At 40.5% G+C, this 23314-nt stretch overlaps 1 protein-coding gene across 7 annotated transcripts in view; it reads right to left on the reverse strand.

Moving 5' to 3' along the window:
• Positions 1-6710: 6710 nt before the first annotated feature.
• Positions 6711-23314, reverse strand: part of TPX2 (TPX2 microtubule nucleation factor) — a 59944-nt gene continuing 43340 nt past the window's right edge. For 4 of the 7 annotated variants that reach the window (XM_072736151.1, XM_072736153.1, XM_072736152.1 and 1 more), the window contains 6 exons: positions 15503-15598; positions 14199-14375; positions 13661-13807; positions 10660-10771; positions 9826-10013; positions 6711-7424 (listed from right to left, as the gene is read on the reverse strand). In XM_072736151.1, the coding sequence (XP_072592252.1) occupies positions 7314-7424; positions 9826-10013; positions 10660-10771; positions 13661-13807; positions 14199-14375; positions 15503-15598 (831 nt within the window). In that variant the 3' untranslated portion in view covers positions 6711-7313. The remainder of the gene's footprint in view (positions 7425-9825; positions 10014-10659; positions 10772-13660; positions 13808-14198; positions 14376-15502; positions 15599-23314) is intronic. The other 3 variants (XM_025986120.2, XM_072736157.1, XM_072736155.1) reach the window with 1 other exon arrangement.

Below are 23314 nucleotides of genomic sequence, written 5' to 3' on the forward strand. Positions count from 1 at the left end.
GCCCAATGTGACAGTCACCATTGCTGTTCAGAGTGAGTGCCTTTGGTTCGTGTTAAAGCTGGGAGCAAACTGTCATCCAAAGAACGGGAGGAAAGGTCTTTTCTAGAAACATCGTTCTAACTTCTACAATGAGGAAATTGAGCCCAGAGAATCCAAATGACATGCGCAACATCAGAAAGCCAGAAGCCACCCTCCCAGTTCCTAACTGAGGGCTTTTCCCACTAAATACTGTTGTGTTCTTCCTGACCCCGCAACAATTATCCCAAAGCAATCCAAGTCCCCTTGACCATGAACATTGTAAAAACTGAACTGTGGTGGAGAGAAACAGAAGAGCAGCAAGGCAAGGTATCCATTTTACCGTGATGTCCTTAAACCGTCTCCAACAATAGAAAAACCACTACTAGATATCTTCACATCTTGGAAAAGCCAAGGATGGGAGGGACTTCCTTGTAGTAGTCTTTAAGAATTCACTGAACATTCTGTGCAGTCTTTAACCAAGTTCCAAGGTCAAGAGAAACATCAGAAAATATGTGTGTGTCAGAGGACATTATTCAGGGATTAGTCCCCTGGAGTGATCTGGGCTAGATTTCCGCTCCCAGAACCACCCTTGGAAAGTCCTCAACAAGATAGCACACTGTCTCCAACATATTTCATTGAAGTTCAAATGGTAATCCAGGGGCAGGAGAGCTCCCTAGAGGTGCCCTTTTGCAGTGATTGAGCAGGTGGCAACAGAAAACTATAAATATGGAAGTAGGCTTGGTGTGGTTAGAACCGACGGCCTGTTAAAAATTCTGAAAATACTCAAGTTGAAATAGTGTTTCCAATTCAATCTCCCTGTTTGGCAGATGTGGAAATTCAAGTCCAGAAAAGGAGAGTGACTTGTTACAAGTCACGCAGTGTGGCAGTGACGGAAGTGAGTGAGATTAGATTTCCTGCCCCTGCTCTTCCCAAAAGACACATCATAGCCCCAGGCAGAGTTAAGAAAGACAAAGGGTATTCTCTTTCCGAATCTGATCTGAAGGATTGGAGACAAAAATCAATTATGTAGGTCTGTCTGAAAATGCAGAGTTCTAAGACTTTAAGATACAGAAAGGCTTTGCCAAAGGCCAATAAACATTTTCTTTTGGCATGAGTGCCAGTAACATTGACATCACAGCAGCCAAAAGGAGCTTTCCATTTTGCAGATATGTATGCCAGGATAATGTCATTAGCCATGCTTTTGGGAGGGGTTTATATTTTCTTTTTTTGTTGTTGTTTTTAAAGATTTTATTTATTTATTCATGAAAGACACAGAAAAAGGTAGAGACGTAGGCAGAGGGAGAAACAGGCTCCAGGCAGGGAGCCTGAGCCTGATGTGGGACTTGATCCTGAGACTACGGATCACACCCTGAGCCAGGGGCAGGTGCTCAACTGCTGAGCCACCCAGGCGTCCCTATATTTTCTTTTAAAAATTTAATTACAAATCTTGAAAATGGTTTGAAATAGTTCATTTAGAGACAGATATGATACATTAGAGGCACAAACAAATCTGTCCTATAAATAGAGTCTATAAAAATTCTTTGCAAAACAATCATTTTCAATGGGGAGAAGCAAACTCAAAACAATGAAACAGTATGTTTCTATTAAAATTCACATTTACAAAGTATGCAGTTAATATGGAAATATATTTGAATTACTACTGCTAAGTGAAAAACACAGGAGATATATATACCCAACACACATCCCAGAAGCGCACATATATCCCAGAAACATCCCAGGCAGGTATGTGAATATGCAAGAAAAATTCTTTAGTGTAAAGAAAAATCCTTTAGTATAGAGAAACAGACTAAAGTTTCATACATGAAAAAAACAGATTATACAAAGATGATCATGGTGGTTGATGTATTTTTTTTCCTTTCTTCCTATTACCAGGTATTATCTGAATGGTATATAATTAATACTAAACCCTACTTCAGAAACTGAAAAAAAAAAAAGCTGTAAATCCCACTTGATATTTTTGCATAGAGCAAATCGAGTCACTTTCTAGTCACTTAGCAGATTATCCCTAGGACACTGTGTGTGCATGCGCGCTCCTGAGTGGGAACATGTCCGGGTCTTGAGACTTTTCAAGTCGGCTTACCACCAAGCCAGCTTGAACAAAGCTGCCCCAAACAGTTTTTCATATTACGGTTTATGACCACAGAGTCTATTTTGTATCTTGACCTGCTGAAAACTCTATCTCCCACCCCTGCTCCTGAACAAAAGCCCTGGGAATAGCTTTGGTGCCAAAACAAGCTGAGCAACAGCAGTAGGCTACAATTCTTAGCACATTCACATGCTTGCCTGGGATGTTCTGGGATACCAGTTCCATAACTACATGGGTCTCAGCACATCAGGGCAGGTTTTTATGCCTTTCTGGCTAATAAAATTTTAAGGGAAGGGGAGAGGGTAATTGATGCCTTCAGGTTAAGGTTAGTCGGTGAAATATTTCCCAATAAAACCCAGAGTTTTCTAAGCCTTCTTCCCTACCCCTCCAACTATGGTTTCTCTGGGTGAAATGTCAGCATCTGCCAAAACCGTTTCAGGAAGCTGATACCCTCAGCACATAAGAGCCCTGCTTTGACCTGAGCCCAGTCTCTTATTCTCTTGCAAGAGCAAAAATAACAAAATATTGTGAGACATTTTCAATGTCAGTATCCTTCACTGCAGTGCTAGAAAATAGACTGGTATGCATGGAGACAAAGGAAACAAGGGAAAAGTATGTTTTGTCCCCAGGCTTCTTTTTTGTAGCAACTATACTGGCTTCAGCTGGATAACAAATTGTCCTGGAATTCTTGGCGTTGGTGCAAACATGTCAGCTCCCTGGTTACGCCTTCGTCACCACTCAAAGTACCACACACTTTAACCTTCCTGCTCTTTCCATAGGCCTGGGTTTGTCCCGTATCCAGGAAACTTTATATGTTGTCTAAACTGAGCATCCCAGCAGGCTGCAAGGCAGATGGCAGCTCAGGACTCAGAATGTTGACTGAATCCTACCTGGATCCACACCACCACGCTGTAACTCAGCCTGCCTGTGCAGAAATAGGAGCCCAGCCACGTGGTTAACAGCTTTTTTAACTGCTACTCTCAGCAATGAGGAACTTCCCCAGAAGATAAAATTCAGAAGGGAAGTGCAAAGGAAGTAATGTCAAGATTTGTCCAAGGGGCCACACAGATTTAACCAGATACTCAAGACAATGAGCCCCCAAGGCTCAGCTAGGCCAAGAAGAGGTAAAAGACCAGGTGTTGCTGACGTGTGCTCAAGTCCTTAGAACCTCAAGTCACTAGCCTAGGAGTTCTGCAGAGGATCTTGACCCCACTACAGGTCTGCTTCCATGTCATCAGGTCCTCATAAGAGGCTCTCTTTATACTTCAGTCAGGGGAAAGCCAGGACATGTCCACATAAAACCTGAATGGCATCGTTCAATCCAGAACACATATGAAAAGATCAAGGTACAGAGCGTAAAGCATGATACTACTTGTAAAAAATAAAAGGAGAGAGATAGAAATACATATATGGTAACTCTCTGCAAAAGAGCACACCTGGCAGCACCAACTCTGAGGATGGGAACTGAGCAGTTGAAGAAAAGGTGAACTTTATTTACCTTTGTATCTTGTGAATTCTGAACCATGTGAATGTATAACATTTCAAAGAACAAATTAAAAACAAATGCAGAATACTATAATCTTATTGTTACAAAAAAAAAAAAAAAGAAAAATGCTCTAGAAGTCTATATACATAAAAACATTCTGGAAGAATATGCAACTGTTATCAGTGGGGTACTCCTGGGAAACGGAGTAGGGAAATAAGGAGATTTGCATGGTTTATTCTATATGGTCTGTATTATTTTAATTGTTTCCAAAAGACATATTATACTACTTTGGCAATTTTTACTTAAAGAAACATTTTTAAGAATTGCATTCTCACCTCCCAAAAGAATCTCTGAGCTCCCCCAGTACTTTCTGTGTCTCACATTACTCAGTCACATCTTATCTTGTATTATAATGCCTTGTATACAGGTCTCATCCCTGTTCAACTCTGGAGCGGCTGCAACTATAGCCTGTCTACCACCCAAGCTCCAGTCTCCAGGGACAAAACTGTGCAAAAGAACCAGCAAGGAATAAAACAGCAGTCAAGATGGCAACAAAGCAATCACACAAGGGCAAAATGACCAACCAAATTAAGAGTGGACAGTAATCTTACAAATATGTTAAAGAGCACAAGACTATTAGCAATGGGGAAACCATGACCAAGTCAAAACAACATTGAAAACAAAGTCTTTCCCAGAAATTGAGAGAATTCTAACCATCTGCATGTGCGCATGAGCTAGGAGCTTTGCAAAATTGCCAAGCGAAGTGTGACAGCCAGATTTCTCAGTAAAAGTAAGTAAGTTCCTATCAGAGTACATGTTCTTTGCTTAGGAAAATTTCAGAGCAACCTCAGAGTGTTGAAAGAGAAGCTCCCTCCAGAATATAGCCTGAAGGGATAAAGAACCTGACTTCCTCTGTAAGATAAAAGTGGAAATTTTGAGCTTCAGAAGAAATGGTAGATTGTGTTAGAAATAAGGGTCATGTGAGGTGGTCCCAAAAGAGAACTCAGTATGAGACAGACAGAACTGAGGAGAAACAGCCAGCTGTTGGGAAACTGAGGAAGTCTGAGAAGCAGGAAGCAATGGATGTCTGCATCTCAATTTTAAGCTCTTTGCTCTCAAGTAATGTAATCCCATTCTGTTGCCTCTCCAAAACTGTCATATATTACCATCCCAACATGGGTCTGTGTGGAGAGGGTAATCCAGAAGGATCCCCTAGGTCTATAATTCTTGGTAATACTCTTTCCAGAAACCTCAATTTGAGGGCTGGATTTATTCTCCTACCTGAAATGACTAAAAACAAAAAATGGGCAAAATATATAAAACACCTGATAGATAGAAGTATATGAATGATGTATAAGAATGACGGTGGACTGTCAGAAAACTAACACGAGAGGAGGGAAGGCTACAGAGGATAGACACAGAGCTCAAGGATTGAACAGGAAAAAAACCCAACAACAAGAGGTGACCAGAAACAATGAAGGCCCTCCAGGAATCTGCAAGAACGGAGGAGGACTTGGGATAGAACTGGATTTCTCATAGGACTGATATCTGGGTACCCTCCTCAACTACTCTCTTTCTTGCATACGAGAACCAATACGTCAGCAAGTCTTGCCGGTTACAACTTCAAGATACGCTCAGAACCCAACCATTTCTCATCACCTCCACTGCTACTACCCCAGACCAGGCTCCTACTAGCTCATACATTCCTGTTTCCAACTTTACATGCCCTCCATCCCATTCCATTCTATTCTTCACAAAGCAGTAGGAGAAACATTTACCACATGATAGAAGAGAGGACAGTTACTGGCTTATGGCCTGTCTTCCCCCCTAAAAGGTAGCTCCGTGAAAGCAAGTTCTTCTATTTCTGTTCATTGCTGTATTCCCAGAGACTAAGTAAGTAGTTCCAAAGTAGGTATAGTAGCATCAAATAAATAGTTGTTAAATGATTTACATAAGTAGGTATAGACCTATATACTAGACTTCTAGGAAATGAATAAAGGAACTGTATTTTGCACCAGTCTGTGGGTCTTCAGGAGGCTCAGGGATCTGCAAATCATGTCTTGCTTTGTATCCATCACTGAATCTACAATGGCCTGTTAATAATGCTCACTGAACAAACAAATGAAAGGAACATAAAATAGGTTTACTATCTTCTACGGTCACTGGAACTGGCCTGGGCAGGATATAGATGCTTTTATATCTCTTAGCACAGGAGTAGAGCATAAGTAAAGAGTAGAGTTCATAGATGATGTCAAGTCTAAAAGAAATACCCTATTTAACATGGATCTAGCAAATTTTGTGCCAGCTACAAAAGAATATAGAGATGACTAACATAACTTTTGTTTTCAAGGAATAAGAAAATTTTAGCTATCTGGGTCTCTACTAGTTTCTGAAAAAGTACAAATAATTCGTGGTATAATTGTTCTACTAGAGACATATAGAAGAAACATTTGGGAGGCACACAGAAGGAAGAGATCATCCCAGCAGAGGTCAGGTGGTCAAGAAAGGACTTATGAAAAAGATTTTACTTTAGTCTTGTAAAGAAGTTTACCAGCTGAGAAAAAGCACATTTAGGGAAGAAGGCACATGTCTGTGTGAAGGTATAACACACATGATTGCCTTTCAGAGTGGTTCCTGGGAGGGAGTTCAAAATATGTAAGGATAGAAAAACATTACAAAGCACTTTCCTCTAAGGACAGAGCCTCTGCTTTAAAAAGTTCCTGGACCCTTCCTCCTCTCTAAGTACCCATTTACCCCAATAAGATGTACCTCCCAAGGGGCCTGATAGAATTAAAAACATGAAGTAACAAAATCAGGGAGGGGAAGACAAACATGTTTATTCCATTCCAGTTTATGGAGGACTTAAAAAGTGTACCACATGGCATTCTGTTATTATCAGCACTGACAAGGGAAGACAGTGCCTTAACAGCAGCTCTGCCCCAAAGTCTGCTGATGGCTGCTGCAAAGCTCCCTGTCAGTCCATGGTCTTCCTCATGATTGCATGGTTAATGAAGATTCCACCCTTTGTAGAGACAGGCTCCTTAACTCAAAATTCATTTTGTGCAGAGATGAGGAAAGAATCTGATATATATATATATATATATTTTAGTTTTATTTATTTATGATAGTCACAGAGAGAGAGAGAGAGGCAGAGACACAGGCAGAGGGAGAAGCAGGCTCCATGCCCGACGTGGGATTCGATCCCGGGTCTCCAGGATCGTGCCCTGGGCCAAAGGCAGGCGCCAAACCGCTGCGCCACCCAGGGATCCCAAGAATCTGATATATTAACTGTTCCTCAGGTAAGCCATGACTTAAATTCTATCTTAGTATTTAACTATCTTTATTTTCTGATTAAAATAAAAAGAAGGGGGGAGAGGGCAAAGAGGCAAAAGAAAGTATACTGTGCTGATACTAGTCAGAGTTAAGACTCATTAAAGGTTGACTGATGCGAGTTCAAAGGAAATAACTACATGGAATCAGAGCAAGATATGCATGAGTCTCATTATTAGCCTCAGTAATGTAGGAAAACAATTCTCAACAAGACTGGAGTCCACACTTGTCATGTATGCTGCTGTGCATGAGCAGGTAAAGTCTGGAGAAATGGGTTCTCTCTATTGCCCTGGTGACAAGGAAAGAAGGCTCCTGGTTTCGTGAAAAGAGCAGCTCCTCTTCCCAGGTGGTGCCTGTAGCTCACAGCCGAGGTTAGCAGTGGAATCGAGTGGAGAACTTGGGAGAAACAGGCACAGTCAGAGGCTGGTCACTTGACTTTACTTCCACACCCTGGTACTTGCGTATTGGATTTGCCTTGTGTACCTGCAGAGTAAGGAAAGATAGTTACCACTGATCAGGATATGAGAACTATGCATATAGCTGTTTTAATCTTTTTCTTCTTGAGAAAATGCTTATATAGTCTTATAGATCCAAGTCACTAATCCAAAGGTGGGGGTGGTGGAGGAGGCGAGGCAACACAGCATAATGGAAAAACACACGAACTTTGGAGTCAAGTAGGTTTCTATTCAGATCTTGCGGGATCCTTCAACTTGCATTAAAGAACATTAAGCCTGGGATCCCTGGGTGGCGCAGCAGTTTGGCGCCTGCCTTTGGCCCAGGGCGCGATCCTGGAGACCCGGGATCGAATCCCACATCAGGCTCCCGGTGCATGGAGCCTGCTTCTTCCTCCGCCTGTGTTTCTGCCTCTCTCTCTCTCTCTGTGACTATCATAAATAAATAAATAAAAAAAAAAAAAAAAAAAAAAAGAACATTAAGCCTAACTCCAACTTGATTGTTTATTACAGAAAAGAGATATATTAAGAATCTGCCAGAGGAGGGTATGGGGGGATAGGTTAACATTAAGGAGGGCATGTGATGTAATGAGTACTGGGTATTACATAAGACTGATGAATCACTAAACTCTACCTCTGAAACTAATAATACACTATATGTAAAACAACAACAACCCCAAAAAATGAATCTGTCAGGGGACCATCTTAAGCTTATTGAGTCTTAATATTCACCAAAACCATAGACAAAACAAACAAACAAACAAAAAACAACGACAAAAACCCCCCCCAATAACCAGGAAGAGTTGCTGGAAGAAGGCCATCCATCCTTCTGGGCAGTCTAAAATCAATCCTGGATTAAGTCAGGTTAGACGACAGCTAACTAGCATTGCCTAAACTGTACTTTAGCAAAGCCTATACTGAGAATCACTGTAAGTAGCACCTCTATGATGGGGATAAACACAAGAGGCAGTACCAAGTGTTGAAGAAAAATCAAAGAACTTCAGGCTGGAAAAAAGGCTGGTTTTGTGAACATATCTAGAGCAGGGACTATTTTATTATTTTGCCTAATCAGCAAATGGCAGCTTGGATTTTGCCAAGAAGCTAGTCCCTTTAATAATTTGTCTCTAGAGCCTTCCTTGAGGTCACAGTCATCTCTGCCAACAGCAGTATCAACAGCTGGCCTAGGCTTTTTATTTATTTATTTTAAAAAATTTATTTGTTCAGAAGAGACACAGAGAGAGAGAGAGAGAGGCAGAGACACAGGCCGAGGGAGAAGCAGGCTCCACACAGGGAGCCCGATGCAGGACTCGATCCCAGGACTGGGATCATGCCCCAAACCAAAGGCAGATGCTCAAACCACTGAGCCACCCAGGCATCCCTGGCCTGGCCTTTTTAGACAAAACTGCAACAACCTATGTATTTATAATAATGATCCTTTTATCAATCACATGAAGTTCCATCTGAAACTCTTCCCTCATTAATGCAGTTAATGTGGCTTGCTGCCCGCCCTCCTAATGAAAAAGTCCTTAATGTGAATTAAGCTTTTTTTCTGGATAACTTAATAACTAAATCATCATGCATTGAAGTGTAAGCATCGAAGGTCACATAGACTAATATGCACTATCACCAAAAGGAATCTAAGTCAATTAAGAGGAAAATGAAAATATAGTTGCCACATAATTCTCATGTCCTTCTCTAACTACATATTCTTGTCGAAGTTATAAAATCACATTGGTTTTCTTAAGTCTAAAGGAAATAATAAAATATAAATAAAGATAAGTTAGATAAATATAAAAGTCCTAGGAATGCATCACTGTGCATGCTATGCCACATGATATCCTCCTTATGAAGACCCCTGGAAGAAATTCTGTCTGAATTCAGTATCAAGAATAAATGTTTTTTGGAATCCCTGGGTGGCGCAGTGATTTGGCGCCTGCCTTTGGCCCAGGGCGCGATCCTGGAGACCCAGGATCGAATCCCACATTGGGCTCCCGGTGCATGGAGCCTGCTTCTCCTTCTGCCTGTGTCTCTGCCTCTCTCTCTCTCTCTCTCTCTGTGACTATCATAAATAAAAATAAATAAATAAATAAATAAATAAATAAATAAATAAATAAATAAATAAAAATAATTTTTTTTAAACTAGCTGATTTATATTTCATGAACACTGAGAGTTTTGTAACCAACAGGTTGGTTCCTAAAAAGCCAAAATTATGGCTCAAACTTAGCGGATACATGGATCACAATGTGCACAGTTTTAATGCTGTTCACATCACAACTTTGTTACTATTCTTGGTTTGTGTAATTTTCTGCTTTCACTCATCTTTGATATGTCCTTGTAGGCCACCTTAGATCCTTTCTGGAACAAGGCAAGGTACAGATAACACAAAAAGAAGACAACCATGGGTTAGTGAATGCTCATGCTGCCCAGTTACCAGTTCTTTCCGTAGCCTGGCCAGCTCCTCCCTCTTCTGCTCTTCCTCCTGGTGCCTGGCCTCCTCCAACTGCTGGACTTTCTGAGCTTCTACCTCAGCCATTCTCTTTTCCAGTTCCTGTCGCTCCTTGGCTCTCTTCTCGGTGGCCAGCTGAAAAGGTTCCTGAACTAGAGAACCAGAAAGGCCCTCTGAGTACAGAAACAGAGAGAATATTGGTGCACAAGCAGGATTTGCATAAACCTATCCCCCTTGATACAGCAACAAAAAGGTTAAACTCTAGGGAAGCCCTGTTAGCAGAAAGGTGGAGTATACCACATACAAAAAGTCCTAGAATTTTAACAGTTGGAAGGTCCTGGAAACCATCTAATTAGGAGAAAAGCAAAGACCCACACAGATGAAACAGCTTGCTCAAAACTACATAGTAATTCTGAGATAGATGTAGGGAGGAGAATTCAATTTTCTGACATCCTACCCAGTGCTTAAGGAATCAAACGTTTATATCTAAGCCGTGTTACATGATGAACTCCAGAAAGAAGTCCTGGCTCTTCCTCCCACACTTACTACTCTTTGGTTAAGTAAGGCCCATAACTGCTATTGAAATGTCAGCTGCCTTTGCCCAAGCTCTTGTTCTGGACCCAACACATGTGGCAAACTCAACACAGCTGCTGGGTTCAACAAACACAAAAAACCTCGTCTAAGAAGAGGACAACTAGAGCCTCTAAAGGCAAATGCTTCTGGTTGACACAGCTGATACTGTCGTAACTGAGTCCAAGCATACCCCCTGGGAAGTCTGACAATTCTTCCCTGATTCCCCAAGAGAACATATAACACTACCAGCAACGGATTTCTTCTCTTTCTTGGGAACAAAGGGCTCCTGGGAGATGACGGTGTTTGGACGAGCCTTGAAGCAAGCCGCTTCTTTCTGCTGTTTCAGTTCTTCCTCCAGCTAATAGATACAAAGTCTGTTAGATAAGCAACAGCATTGGGGCACCTGGGTGGCTCAGTTGGTTAAATGTCTGCCTTTGGCTCAGACCATGATCCTGGAGTCCTGGGATCAAGCCCCACATCAGATTCCCCACTCAGCGGGGAGTCTGCTTCTCCCTCTGTTCTTCCTCATGTCCTCATGTTCACTCTCACTCCCTCTCTCAAATAAATAAAAATCTTAAAAGAAAAAAAAGATAAGCAACAGCATAATTCTCCATGACTGCTGCCTCAGTAGCTCAAGACTAATGTTTCTAAATGACTTCATCTAAACCCCAGTTAAAATCTCCTTTACACTGAGTAGATCACACTGACAACCTCTGAATCCACTGAAAACTAGAAAATATCTTTAAGGTACTTTTAAGGTCTATCTGAACATCACAAAAGTAAACATGTGGACATTATATACCCTTGGATGGGATCATCTATAAAATATTCTCTCTCTCCTAAACCCCAAAAGAATCTAACCAGAATTTTTTTTTTTTAAGATTTTATTTATTTAGAGGATCCCTGGGTGGCTCAGCAGTTTGGCACCTGCCTTTGGTCCAGGGAGTGATCCTGGAGTCCCGGGATTGAGTCCCGCATCGGGTTCCCAGCGTGGAGCCTGCTTCTCCCTCTGCCTGTGTCTCTGCCTCTCTCTATGTCTATCATGAATGAATAAATAAAATCTTAAAAAAAAAAAAAAAAACAAGATTTTATTTATTTATTTGAGAGAAAGTGAGAAAGCATAAGTGAGGGGGGAGGGCGGAGAGAGAGGAGAGAGAGAGAAGCAGACTCCCTGCTGAGCAAGGAGCCCGACTCAGGGCTCAATTTCAGGACCCTGAGTTAATGACCTAAGGTGAAGGCAGTCAATTAGCCAACTGAGCCACCCAGGTGCCCCAAATCTAACCAGAATTTTATCAAGTCTCTAGATCTAACTACTCATTTATAGGAAATACAGAAGGTACAGGAACACATTAAATAACACCATGAGACTACAATGATCAAAGTCAGGATTGTGGAAAATTTATAGGACAAACAAGCCAGTCTATCCCACAAGTAATATGTAAATAGAGAAGCCTATAGAGAAAAAGGGATTTAGAGATTTATCAAACAAATGCAATATGTGGGCCTTATTTGGATCCTGATTTGAACAATTCAACTGTCTAAAAAAATTATTAGAGATTTGAGGATTTAAGAACTCTATTTGTCACTACTAAGGGATTACTATTAATCTTTTTATGTGTGATAGTATTATGGGGTTTTTATACTTATTTATTTATTTATTTTTAAAGATTCCACCCATCTATTCATGAGAGAGACACACACACACACAGAGAGAGAGAGAGAGAAAGAGAGAGAGAGAGAGAGGGGCAGAGACACAGGCAGAGGGAGAAACAGGCTCCATGCAGGAAGCCCGACTTGGGACTCAACCTCGACACTCCAGGATCACGCCCTGGGCCAAAGGCAGGTGCCAAACCACTGAGCCACCCAGGGATCCCCTATACTTACATTTTTAAAGATACATACTGAAGATATAAAGATACATATATTTCCTTGCTGTTTTTGGATGAAATGAGGTGATATCTAGATTTACTTCAAAGTAATCCTTTGTAGAAATATCCAGTATAGAGTTAAGTAGGTAGAAATACAGATGAAATAAGATTATCCATGTTTTGTTCATTATAGAACCAACTGACAGGTTCATGGAGGATCATTACGCTATCCTCTCTACGTTTATGTATGTTTAAAAACTTAAAAAAAAAATTTTTATAGGAAATATCCCACACAGACATTTTGTGTCATGGTCCTGGAAAGATTGATTCACTACTACTTCCAAAACAACAGACCTAAGTTTTCCTAGGGAATACCACCACCAAGGGAGCCTATGTGCAGTCATGTAGTCATATCACTTGATTTCCTAGAAAGATTAGCCCAGAACTCCTTTTGGACAGAGTCCATGATAAGTGATGCTACAAAAACATGGACAAACTTAGGGGTTCAGGGGAATTTTTTTTTCCAAATAGGGAAGAATTAGATCCCAATTATACCAGCCAACAACCAATTAATTGTTTTTAATCACCTGTCATCTACAAAGAACAAACAGCACACTATGTTGAGAAAACAGCATACTATACTGAGGATCTATTCTCACCATACTGTTTCTTATCAAAACACCAACAAAAAGGGCTGAACACATAATGAACAAATCTAATAGTGGAATAGAAAAGATCTTAAACTCTTGATGCAAAAAATGCCTGTCGGTTTTCACATTCCCCAGATGATCACTGGGAGAAGAGGTCAGCAAACTTCAGCCTGTAGGCCAAACATAGCTTGCAATCCCTTTTTGTATAGCCCTGGAGCTAAAACTGATTTTCACATTTTCAAAGGGTTTAAACACACACACTCACACACACACACATCCAGAATATGTGACAGACAGTATGTAACCTAAAATATTTACCATCTAAAATATTTACCTAATCTAAAATATTTACCATCTGGTCTTTTGTTTTTTATTATTTAAAGATTTATTCATGAGAGAGAGTGTGTGCGCGCAAGCAGGGGAGAGGCAAAGGGAAGGGGGAGACAAGCAGACTCCCTGCTGAGCAGGGAGCCCTACCATGGGGCTCAATCCCAGAATTCTGAGACCATGACCTAAGCTGAAATCAAGAATTGGATGCTTAACCAACTGAGCCACCCAGGCACCCTATTATCTGGTCTTTTATAGAGAAAGTCTGATTCTTGATTTAGAGTGAGAGCTCCTGAATTCAGTATGTTAGTTCTCAGATGAGCTTCAGGGTAGTGGGTCTACATATTCTAACACACCAACAATGAAGCAATGAACATTTCAGCTGCTCTCCCCGTTCCCCACCTGATGCTTCCATGTCTGTGCCTTCAGAGCACCTCTTCTGTCAGTCTCCAAGCAGAAAGGCTCAATCTGAGTTATGTTCTTCACCTTCTTCTCTGGCAGGTTAATGGTGTCAAAATGAGGCAAAGGAAGTGCCTTAAACTTGGGCACCTAATAGAAACGAAGACATAAGCCTTAAGACCCTAAGGTTTCTCCAGCCAGAAAGTAAGAACTGCTCCAGAATATCTGGATGAATCTTAAATACAGAAAAGGCCAGTTTTCAAAGCAGCATGGTATGTACAGCAGAAAGAGTAAAGGGCTCAAAAGGAAATCTAGGTTATCCTCCCAATATTGCCAATAACTGGCAACACGATCATAGGCAAGTCGTTTAATCTCCTTGTGCCAGAAGGGTTGTTAAAAACTTCCCCTATTTATACTTCATAAGGTTCTTAGAGGGATCAAAGGAAGTCAGTGATTTTATAGCTAAAAGTGCAACATAAAAGATTATCTGTGACAGATCAAAGAACCGTATTATGCTACTTGCAGAAATGGAAACACCTACCTCTCCTTTCTGCAGTTCTTTTATTTTCTTCTCCTTCTGTAACTGACGTTCTTTGTCTCGAGAATCAAAAGAAAAAGGACATATTTCCACAGTTCTTGCCTCTGGGATTTGGGGCTTAAAAGGTACCCCATAATGTGGCACAGGTTGAGCTCTTATCACTACCGGCTCCTCCTCTTCCTAAGGGAAAAACTGTAGTTTAGACACAAGTTCTCTCTTACCTCCTCAGAATGTGGAGTAAAAAGACGGTATTTGAAAGAAATCGTTAAGGCAAGTCACTCAACCTCCATAGGTGTCTTTGCTTCCTTTTCTACCAAAGAGAGATAATACCTAAGTCATCTACCACTTCATAGGGGGGAGACCAGTGTGAAAGCATTTGATAAAGGACTAACACAATTACTCTTAAAGGATCTAAAGTTTATCACAGGGAGTTATAAAAACGAAATGAGATCAAACAGTGTGAACAAAATGAAGAACAGAAGAGAGGTACTAACTAAGCATATACCTTGGCCTCTTCTTTGACCCAGCCTCCAGACTCCACTAAAACATGTGACTGGGAGTTAATGGTTGCCAAACCCAGAATAGGACCAAGTAAGCTGTTTGGGTTCAAGCTGGTAACATAAGATTACCATGTGTTTTAGTTTCAAATGAACCTATAAAAAGGCTTGAGATCTGCTATAAAATTACCCTAACTCTGGATATTTATAGATAAAATGGGAGCTGTAATAAGAAACTAGCCTGATCAATGACAGTTTATGTATTCCAATTTCATGAACCATCACCACCCAGTAACCTTAGCAACCCTTGGGTTAATGGAGATCAAACAAGGTAGATATAACTGCTTAGTATGAATTTTATTTATTATTTATTTATTTATTTATTTATTTATTTATTCATTCATTCATTCATTCTTAGTATGAATTTTAAAAGTCCCCTACTAAAGTCCCCTGAGACAATAGCTCAGGAAAAATAAAATACAGGGCTTGGCAACTTTTGATCCAAGTTATGACAGGCTGATTTTCAATACTATAGAAATGGACAAGCCTCTAATAAGTTGTAACCAGTCACTACTGAAAGCCAGAAGATTCATATCCTTACCAACTACTTTGCTCTTGGGGGAGCAAAAAAGATGATCAAGTGTTCATACCCACTGTTAAAGACAACTCCAGATAAGAGTGACTGCCTTGACTTCCATTAAGCTTAAGAAAGAAGAATGTTAAAAAAAAAAAAAAAAAGAAGAAGAAGAAGAAGAATGTTTAAATTGATGAAGTAAAAGGAAGAAAATTCCCTCTATCCCAGGGAATCACCTCATCTTCTTTGGTGGGCATTCGGATTCTGTTCTTCAATGCAAAGGCTGGTGACTTGGGAACAGTGATGGGAAGTACTTTCTTTTCAGGAACACCCTGCAAGGAGTAAGCAATTCAGTTAGACATCACAGAACAATCTCTATTAGGCTGTGTAGTAAGATCAAATCCCTCTCTGGGCACCTGTGTGGCTCAGCTGGTTGAGTGTCATGATACCCCTCTGTGTGGTTCAGCTTGGGTCATGATACCCCTCTGCCTCTGCCTGCCAATACCCCTGCTTGTGCTCTGTCAAATAAATAAAATCTTAAAAAAAAAAAAAAAGAAAAGAAAGAAAGAAAGAAAGAAAAAGATCAAATCCCTCTTCTTAAGGGGGAATTCATATACCAGGAATAAAAAAAAAGGCTAGCAATTTAGTATGTTGCTGTTTACCCAAGTAAGACAAAGGCACCCTGTAACACAGTAGCATTCCAGAGGTAGATTATCATACAAAAGAGTAGCAAATAATAAGGGCATGGCTGGAGTACTATATTCAGTAAAAATAGGATTCATCACAATCTTTTTCGGTACTTAGGAAAAACACTCACCAGAACTAAAAAACTAATGCTTCTTTCCCTTTCTATAATCTCTCAAATACAAAAATAAAAAAAGACTTCCAAATGTATCCAGAATCAGAGTAGGTATCATCCATTTTCTTAAACCTATTCCTCATACAACTCTACAATGAAAATGGATGTTCAAACACATCACCCTTGGGGTGCCTGACTGGCTCAGTCAGTGGAGCATGTGACTCTTGATCTCACTGTTGCCAGTCCGAACCCCATGGTAGGTATAGAAATTACTTAAAAGTAAAATATTGGAAAAAAAAATTAAAAATAAATAAATAAATAAAATACTGGGCAGCCCGGGTGGCTCAGCAGTTTAGCGCTGCCTTCAGCCCAGGGTGTGATCCTGGAGTCCCGGGATCAAGTCCACATCGGGCTCCCTGCATGGAGCCTGCTTCTCCCTCTGCCTGTGTCTCTGCCTCTGTGTGTGTGTGTATCTCAAATAAATAAATAGATAGATAGATAGATAAATAGATAAATAAATAGATAAATAGATAAATAAATAAATAGATAAATAGATAAAAATAGATAAATAGATAAATAAATAAATGAATGAATAAATAAATAAACTCTTTAAAAATAAAAATAAAAAATTAAGGGCAGCCCAGATGGCTCAGCGGTTTAGCACCGCCTTCAGCCCAGGGCCTGATCCTGGAGACCCGGGATCGAGTCCCACATCAGGCTCCCTGCATGGAGCCTGCTTCTCCCTCTGCCTGTGTCTGTGCCTCTCTCGCTCTGTCTCCAATGAATAAATAAAATCTTTAAAAGAAAACAAATAAATAAATAAATAAAATATTTTTAAAAATCACCCTCAAAAGGCAAATGGGAAAAAGTACTGGGCAAGTTAGTCAAATTTTCCTCTGCCAAACAAAAAACAAAAACAAGCAGTTCACAAAGATACATGAGACTCGATCTCAATAATTTTTAAAAATATAAATTAAAACAGGTTATTCTTCACCTAGAAGACTGAGTAACATTTTAAAGACTGATTAATACCAGTGTTGGCATGTAGGAAGAGAAGCAGGCACTCACATACAGTTGGATAAGAGTATAGGTCATAAATTAGTACAACCTTTGGGAATTAGTTTTTAAATTTTTAAGTAGTCATACTTTCACCCAATATTCTACATCCAGCATTTGACCTCTAGTTTAGTGTTTGTTTTTAGGTATTATTTTAAAATATTTTTATAAGAATAAAAAAATTGCAAATAATTATTTATCAAGAAAGGATCAGGTAAATCCTTTTTTAAATTGTGGTGCAGCCACACAAAAGAATATTATACAGCCATGAAAAAGAATTAAATAAATCTTTATTACTGACATATTACAGTGTTCATAATATTGAAGGGAGAGGGACAAGTTGCTGAAATAGGGAATATTATTTTTTTGTTTTTAAAATATCTGTAATTAACTTAAGCATAGAAAATAAAAATCTGAGAACAGCTATTAACTCTCATACCTCTTTGAGAGTAGATTAAGAGAAGCAACTAATTTTTCTATATTCCATAATTCTCACACATTCAACTACTCTGAGGATTTTTTCCTTCATGATTCCAAAACACTGTCAACATTTCAAATCCTCAGACTGAGTTACACGTACTATATTGTGCACATCATTCAAAACTAACATATTCTAGAAAGTCGTTCCTTAAGCACTTTCTGATTCTCATAGAATTTATCACAAATTTGGCAGTTAATCCTAACTACAAAATGGTATCTCTTGGGCTTTTCTAAATAAAGTATACAATCAAATCAATTAAAACACAAAATCAAAATTGCTGTATCATTTACAACAGCCAAACCACAGAAGCAGTCCAAGTATTAACTGATAGATAAATGGATAAAGATGTGGTGATATATACACACAGCACCCTCCCCAATACCAATGGCATATGATCCAGCCATTACAAAAAGAATGAAATCTTGCCATTTACAACAACATGGATGGAGTCAGAGAGTAGAGTGCTAAACAAAGTCAGTCAGAGAAAGAAAAACATACCATATGATTTCACTTGTGCATAATTTAAAAAACAAATGAGCAAAGAAAAAGAGAGAGAGACTCTTAACTATAGAGAACAAACTAATGGTTGGTTACTGGAGGGGAGGTCGGTAGGGGGATGGGAGAAATAGAGGATGGGGGTTAAAGAGTATATTTATCATGATAAAAAAGTAAAATAAATTGGTAAAATCAAACTCTTATTTGTTACATTCACATGTGTATGTTGCCTCCCTCAACCCTCCATTCTGCTTTCTCTCTCTCTCTTCACCACCATACACAGGCTACACCACTGATTGCCTGTACCAGTCTACTAGCCCTGTAATAGTCTTTCAGCTTCTCATTTCATTCCTCCAACCCATCTTCTATACATACTCAGCATTATTTGTCTAAGACACGTTGGATCACATAACTTCCTAACTTAAAATTCTTTAGTGGCTCTCTATGCTACCTACAATAGAAGAACAAATTTCTTGCCATAAAGTACAAGGTGCTTCATAATATGGTGTCCTGCCTGACTCTCCAGCCTCATCTCTTGCTCCTCCCCTGCAGCTCACCCACCAACCACAAACTATTAACAGTTGCCAATATGTTAATGCTGGTTCTCTCAATACTTTTGTTTGTGCTCTCTCTGAAACATCCTAGCTGCTTGGAAGCACCTAAGCTTTCTTTTCAAGCTTCCACTGAAGCATCTTGTCTTTTATAAAGGCTTTCAACTGATTTCTCCACTCCCAGAACCTACAAAATGATCCCTCTTTCCCCATATATAGTTTCATGACAGTACATACAAAACTTCACAGCACTTGTATATTTAGATGCTCAACTCCTACTAGCCTTCAAGAGTGGGTAGTGTTATTTCATTAATCCCTAGTACCTAACAAAGACCTTGGCAAGTATAAGGCAGTCAGTGAATAAATACAGTAAAAATAAATAACAGAATAACCTTGGACACTAAGACTCTTGGACTTTGATTTATACCTTGGGAGAGAGACTTCTCCTTAATCCCAACAATGCTGTAACTGCTCAGAACATGTTTGGAATGTCTTTCTTGGAGTGGTCTTCAAAGTTAGTTTTTAAGCAATGCAAGGTAGTTGCTCAGTATTTACTTTTAATTAAGCAAAACTATTTCTAGCTCTACTATCTTGGACTACTTAGTTTTAGTTCCAAATGATTTAGTTTAGCTCTTAAAAGCAAATTAATCTTTAAAATATGAACATTTGCCATTGTTGAAGAGATCCAAGACCGTAGACCACAGGCTCCAAGACAAGTGGCTTTTCCAAAATGCTTTGTACGTGGGGAGATACCTGGGTGGCTCAGTGGTTTAGCACCTGCCTTCGGCCCAGGCCCTGCATGGAGCCTGCTTCTCCCTCTGCCTGTGTCTCTGCTTCTCTCTCTCTGTGTCTCTCATGAATAAACAAAATCTTAAAAAAAAAAAAAAAAAAGTGCTTTGTACAGTATCAGTCATTGAATGAATTTATATCCTGTCAAGGTGACCACTATAAAGAACGTTCATTCTGCTGTGGAAACCGTTTTCTTAAGAAAGCCAGGATCACTAAGCCCAGTAAAATCCCTTAGAGTAGAACTTGTAGTGACACCGCGGTGGCTCAGCGGTTGAGTGTCTGCCTTTAGCTGAGGGCATGATCCTGGGGTCCGGGATCAAGTCCCACATCGGGCTCCCTGTGAGGAGCCTGGAACTCTGTGTCTCTGCCTCTCTCATGAATAAATAAAATCTTAAAAAAAAAAAAAAAAAAAAAGAACTTGTAATCAGAATGACAAAAGTCCATGAAATGGGTCTTCAAATAAAGCTTATATTGTTCTACAGGCAGCCACCAGCCTCTTGCTCTAGCACACCCAGGGTACATGGGAGTGGGAAGAACTGAAGCAAACAAGACTCAGAGGATGGTTCTAGTCCCACTGTGATTCTAATCTGCATAACCTGGGGGGCATTAGAGAACCTTCCACACCTTGGGTTCTTTTTTTTTTAAGATTGTATTTATTTGACGGCAGCCCCAGTGGCTTAGTGGTTTAGCGTCGCCTTCAGCCCAGGGCGTGATCCTGGAGACCCAGGATCTAGTCCCACATTGGGCTCCCTGCCTGGAGCCTGCTTCTCCCTCTGCCTGTCTCTCTCTCTCTGTCTTTCTAATAAATAAATAAAATCTTAAAAAAATAAAAGATTGTATTTATTTGAGAGAGAGACAGAGAGAGCATGAGCAGAGGAGGGAAAGAAGCAGACTCCCCACTGAGCGGGGAGCCCGACCTGGGGCTTGATCCCACAACTCTGAGGTCATGACCTGAGTAGATAGCAGACACTTAGCTGACTGAGTCACCTAGGCACCTGGGTTTTTTTGTTTGTTTTTTTAAGATTTTATTTGAGAGAGAGGAAGCACATGAGTGGGGGTAAGTGCGAGATGGAGTAGGAGAGGGGGATGCAGGCTACCTGCTGAGTGTGGAGCCCAACTCAGAGTCTGGACCCAGGACTCTGAGATCATGACCTGAACCAAAGTCAGATGCTTAACTGACTGAGCCACCCAGGTGCCCTGGGTTGTTGTTCTTTTTTTCCTTTTCATAAAATAAACTAATAGAAATAATACCTGAGGATTCATTTAGTTCTAAAATAATCTCTCTTGAGATCCATGGGTGGCTCAGAGGTTTAGCGCCTGCCTTTGGCCCAGGGTGTGATCCTGGAGTCCCAGGATCAAGACCCACATCGGGCTCCTTGCATGGAGCCTGCTTCTCCCTCTGCCTGTCTCTGCCCCTCCCCCAGTGTCTATCATGAATAAATAAATAAATAAAATCTTAAAAAAGGGCCGGGGAACAGATGGGAAGCCCCAATCATGAAAGCAATGATGTGTTGTGTAATGGACTGCTGTTCCCTGCCAGGAGGGTGCAAGCAGCTCTTTAATAATAATAATAATAATCTATAAATAAATAAATAAATAAATAAAATAATCCCTCTTTTCCTTTCTTCCCCTCTCTGCATCCACGCAGCAGAGATGTGCATTTTATTTTTTAAAAAGAGTTTATTTATGTATGTATGTATATATGTACGTATGTGAAACACAGAGAGAGGCAGAGACATAGGCAGAGGGAGAAACAGGCTCTCTGCAAAGAGCCTGATGTGGGACTCAATCTCAGGACCCCGAGATCATGACCTGAGCCAAAGGCAGGTGCCTTTGGAGATCCCAGGTGCCCTGAGATGTACATTTTAAAAGAGCAATGGAGGGCAGCCCAGGTGGCTCAGCAGTTTAGCATCCCCTTCAGCCCAGGGCATGATCCTGGAGACACAGGATCGAGTCCCACGTCAGACTCCCTGCATGGAGCCTGCTTCTCCCTCTGCCTGTGTGTCTGCCTCTCTCTCTGTGTCTCTCTCATGAATAAATAAATAAAATATTTAAAAAATTAAAAAAAAAAAAGAGCAATGGAAATCTCTAACAAATAAGCCATGGAAGAGATATTTATGAGTGGATTCAATCTTCACTAGTTGGGAGAGAGGAAAAGGTGATTCATGACTATCAACTCTGCAGCAACTGCCCACCCACACCTCATCTCTACTGCAATCAATGCCCACTGGGGGCTCAATCGGAAATAAAAACAAAACAAACAAACAAACAAAAAAACCAGGGGCACCTGGGTGGCTCAGTGGGTTAAATGCCCAACTTTTGATGTCAGCTCAGGTCATGATCTCTGGGTTGTGAGACAGAACCCTGCATTGGGCTCCACACTCAGCCCAGAGTCTGCTTGAGAGTCTGTCTCCCTCTCCCTCTTCCCCCTCGTCTTCTCACACGGCCTCTAAACTAAAACTAAATAAATAAATAAATAAATAGATAGATAGATAGATAGATAGATAGATAAAATCTTTTAAAAAATAACAAAATAAAAGTTAAAAAATATTGGGTTGCTAAAAACAAAAGGCTTCTTGTTTTGCTACTTTTAAGTCTTCCTAGTTGTCAGCTCCTTGAGGGCAGGGATGTCATCATTTATATTCCTTTGCATTCTCCATAGGATCTATAAGAAGTAGTAATTGTTTGATGAATGTATGTTGATTGACACTACTTTCCTTATATGTTCACATATCACTCTGTTCTACCAAACTGAAAGCTTTGAGGATGAGTGCTGTGTTTCCCCCATCTCTGAATTCCCAGTACTTAACACAACCTAGGCCAGTGCATTTCAGCTGGTACTGTTACTCAGTTATCCAATATCGGGTTGCTTCTGCAGCAATACTAGGTATGGAGGATATGAAAGTGAGTAAGACTGATGTACACCTCCCTGCTTTCAGGGAGCTCACATTCTACTAAAGGAAAGAGACAATGAAAGGGTAACAAATCAGGTATTCCCTGATCTTCACAAGCGCTTTAAAGAAACCTAGCAGAATATGGAGCTAAAGGATATTGGGGGTAAGCTCCTAATGGGAAACTCTGGGAAGGTAGCTCTGAAGAAGTGATATATGGCCAGAAGTGGGCAATATGGGTGGACAGATGGGACATTTAGGGAAAACAGTCCAAGATCGGGGAGAGCGTGTTCTCTCTATGGCAGGATGTGCCCCCAAATGCCCTGGGATATGAGCAGTTAGGAAATTACCATGAAGCAATGTTATCTCAGGGAGTATGGAAAAAAAAAAAAAAAAAAGCCTGCTGGTCTCCCCAAGTCATCCCTAAAACATCACTGCTAAAATTACTCACTGGCCTCACTGACACCACTTCCGTCTCTGTGGTGCCCCAAGTTCACATTTCACACCCTCAAGCTCAAGGTTTTCATCACTCAAACTCTGCCCCAAGAGCCCTTTTTTCAGCTCTGCCTCATGGCCCACTGCTGCCCAAGCCCATCTCTCATCAGCCCTGTTGTCTCCTTGCCACCTATCAACCACAAGTTTAAGAGCACAAGAAGTACCATAAGGACCCATGGAAAGAGCTTCAGCACCGAAGAGACACCAATGAAGAACAATGGTGGCAAACAGATAAGCTGCATCTGTTCCCTGGGAAGCAAGCTCTTCTGTTCTGGTGGAAGAGTCCAGAAATAGAAGTTAAGGGACCTAATCTCAATTCTGCCACCAACTTTTATTTTATTTTTTTTAAAGATTTTATTTATTCATGAGAGACACAGGGAGAGAGGCAGAGACACAAGCAGAGGGAGAAGCAGGCTCCATGCAGGGAGCCCGACGTGGGACTCGATCCCAGGACCCCAGGATCATGCCCTGAGCCAAAGGCAGACGCTCAA

Source organism: Vulpes vulpes, chromosome 14, assembly GCF_048418805.1.
Source record: "Vulpes vulpes isolate BD-2025 chromosome 14, VulVul3, whole genome shotgun sequence".
In the NCBI taxonomy this organism is placed as follows: domain Eukaryota; kingdom Metazoa; phylum Chordata; class Mammalia; order Carnivora; family Canidae; genus Vulpes; species Vulpes vulpes.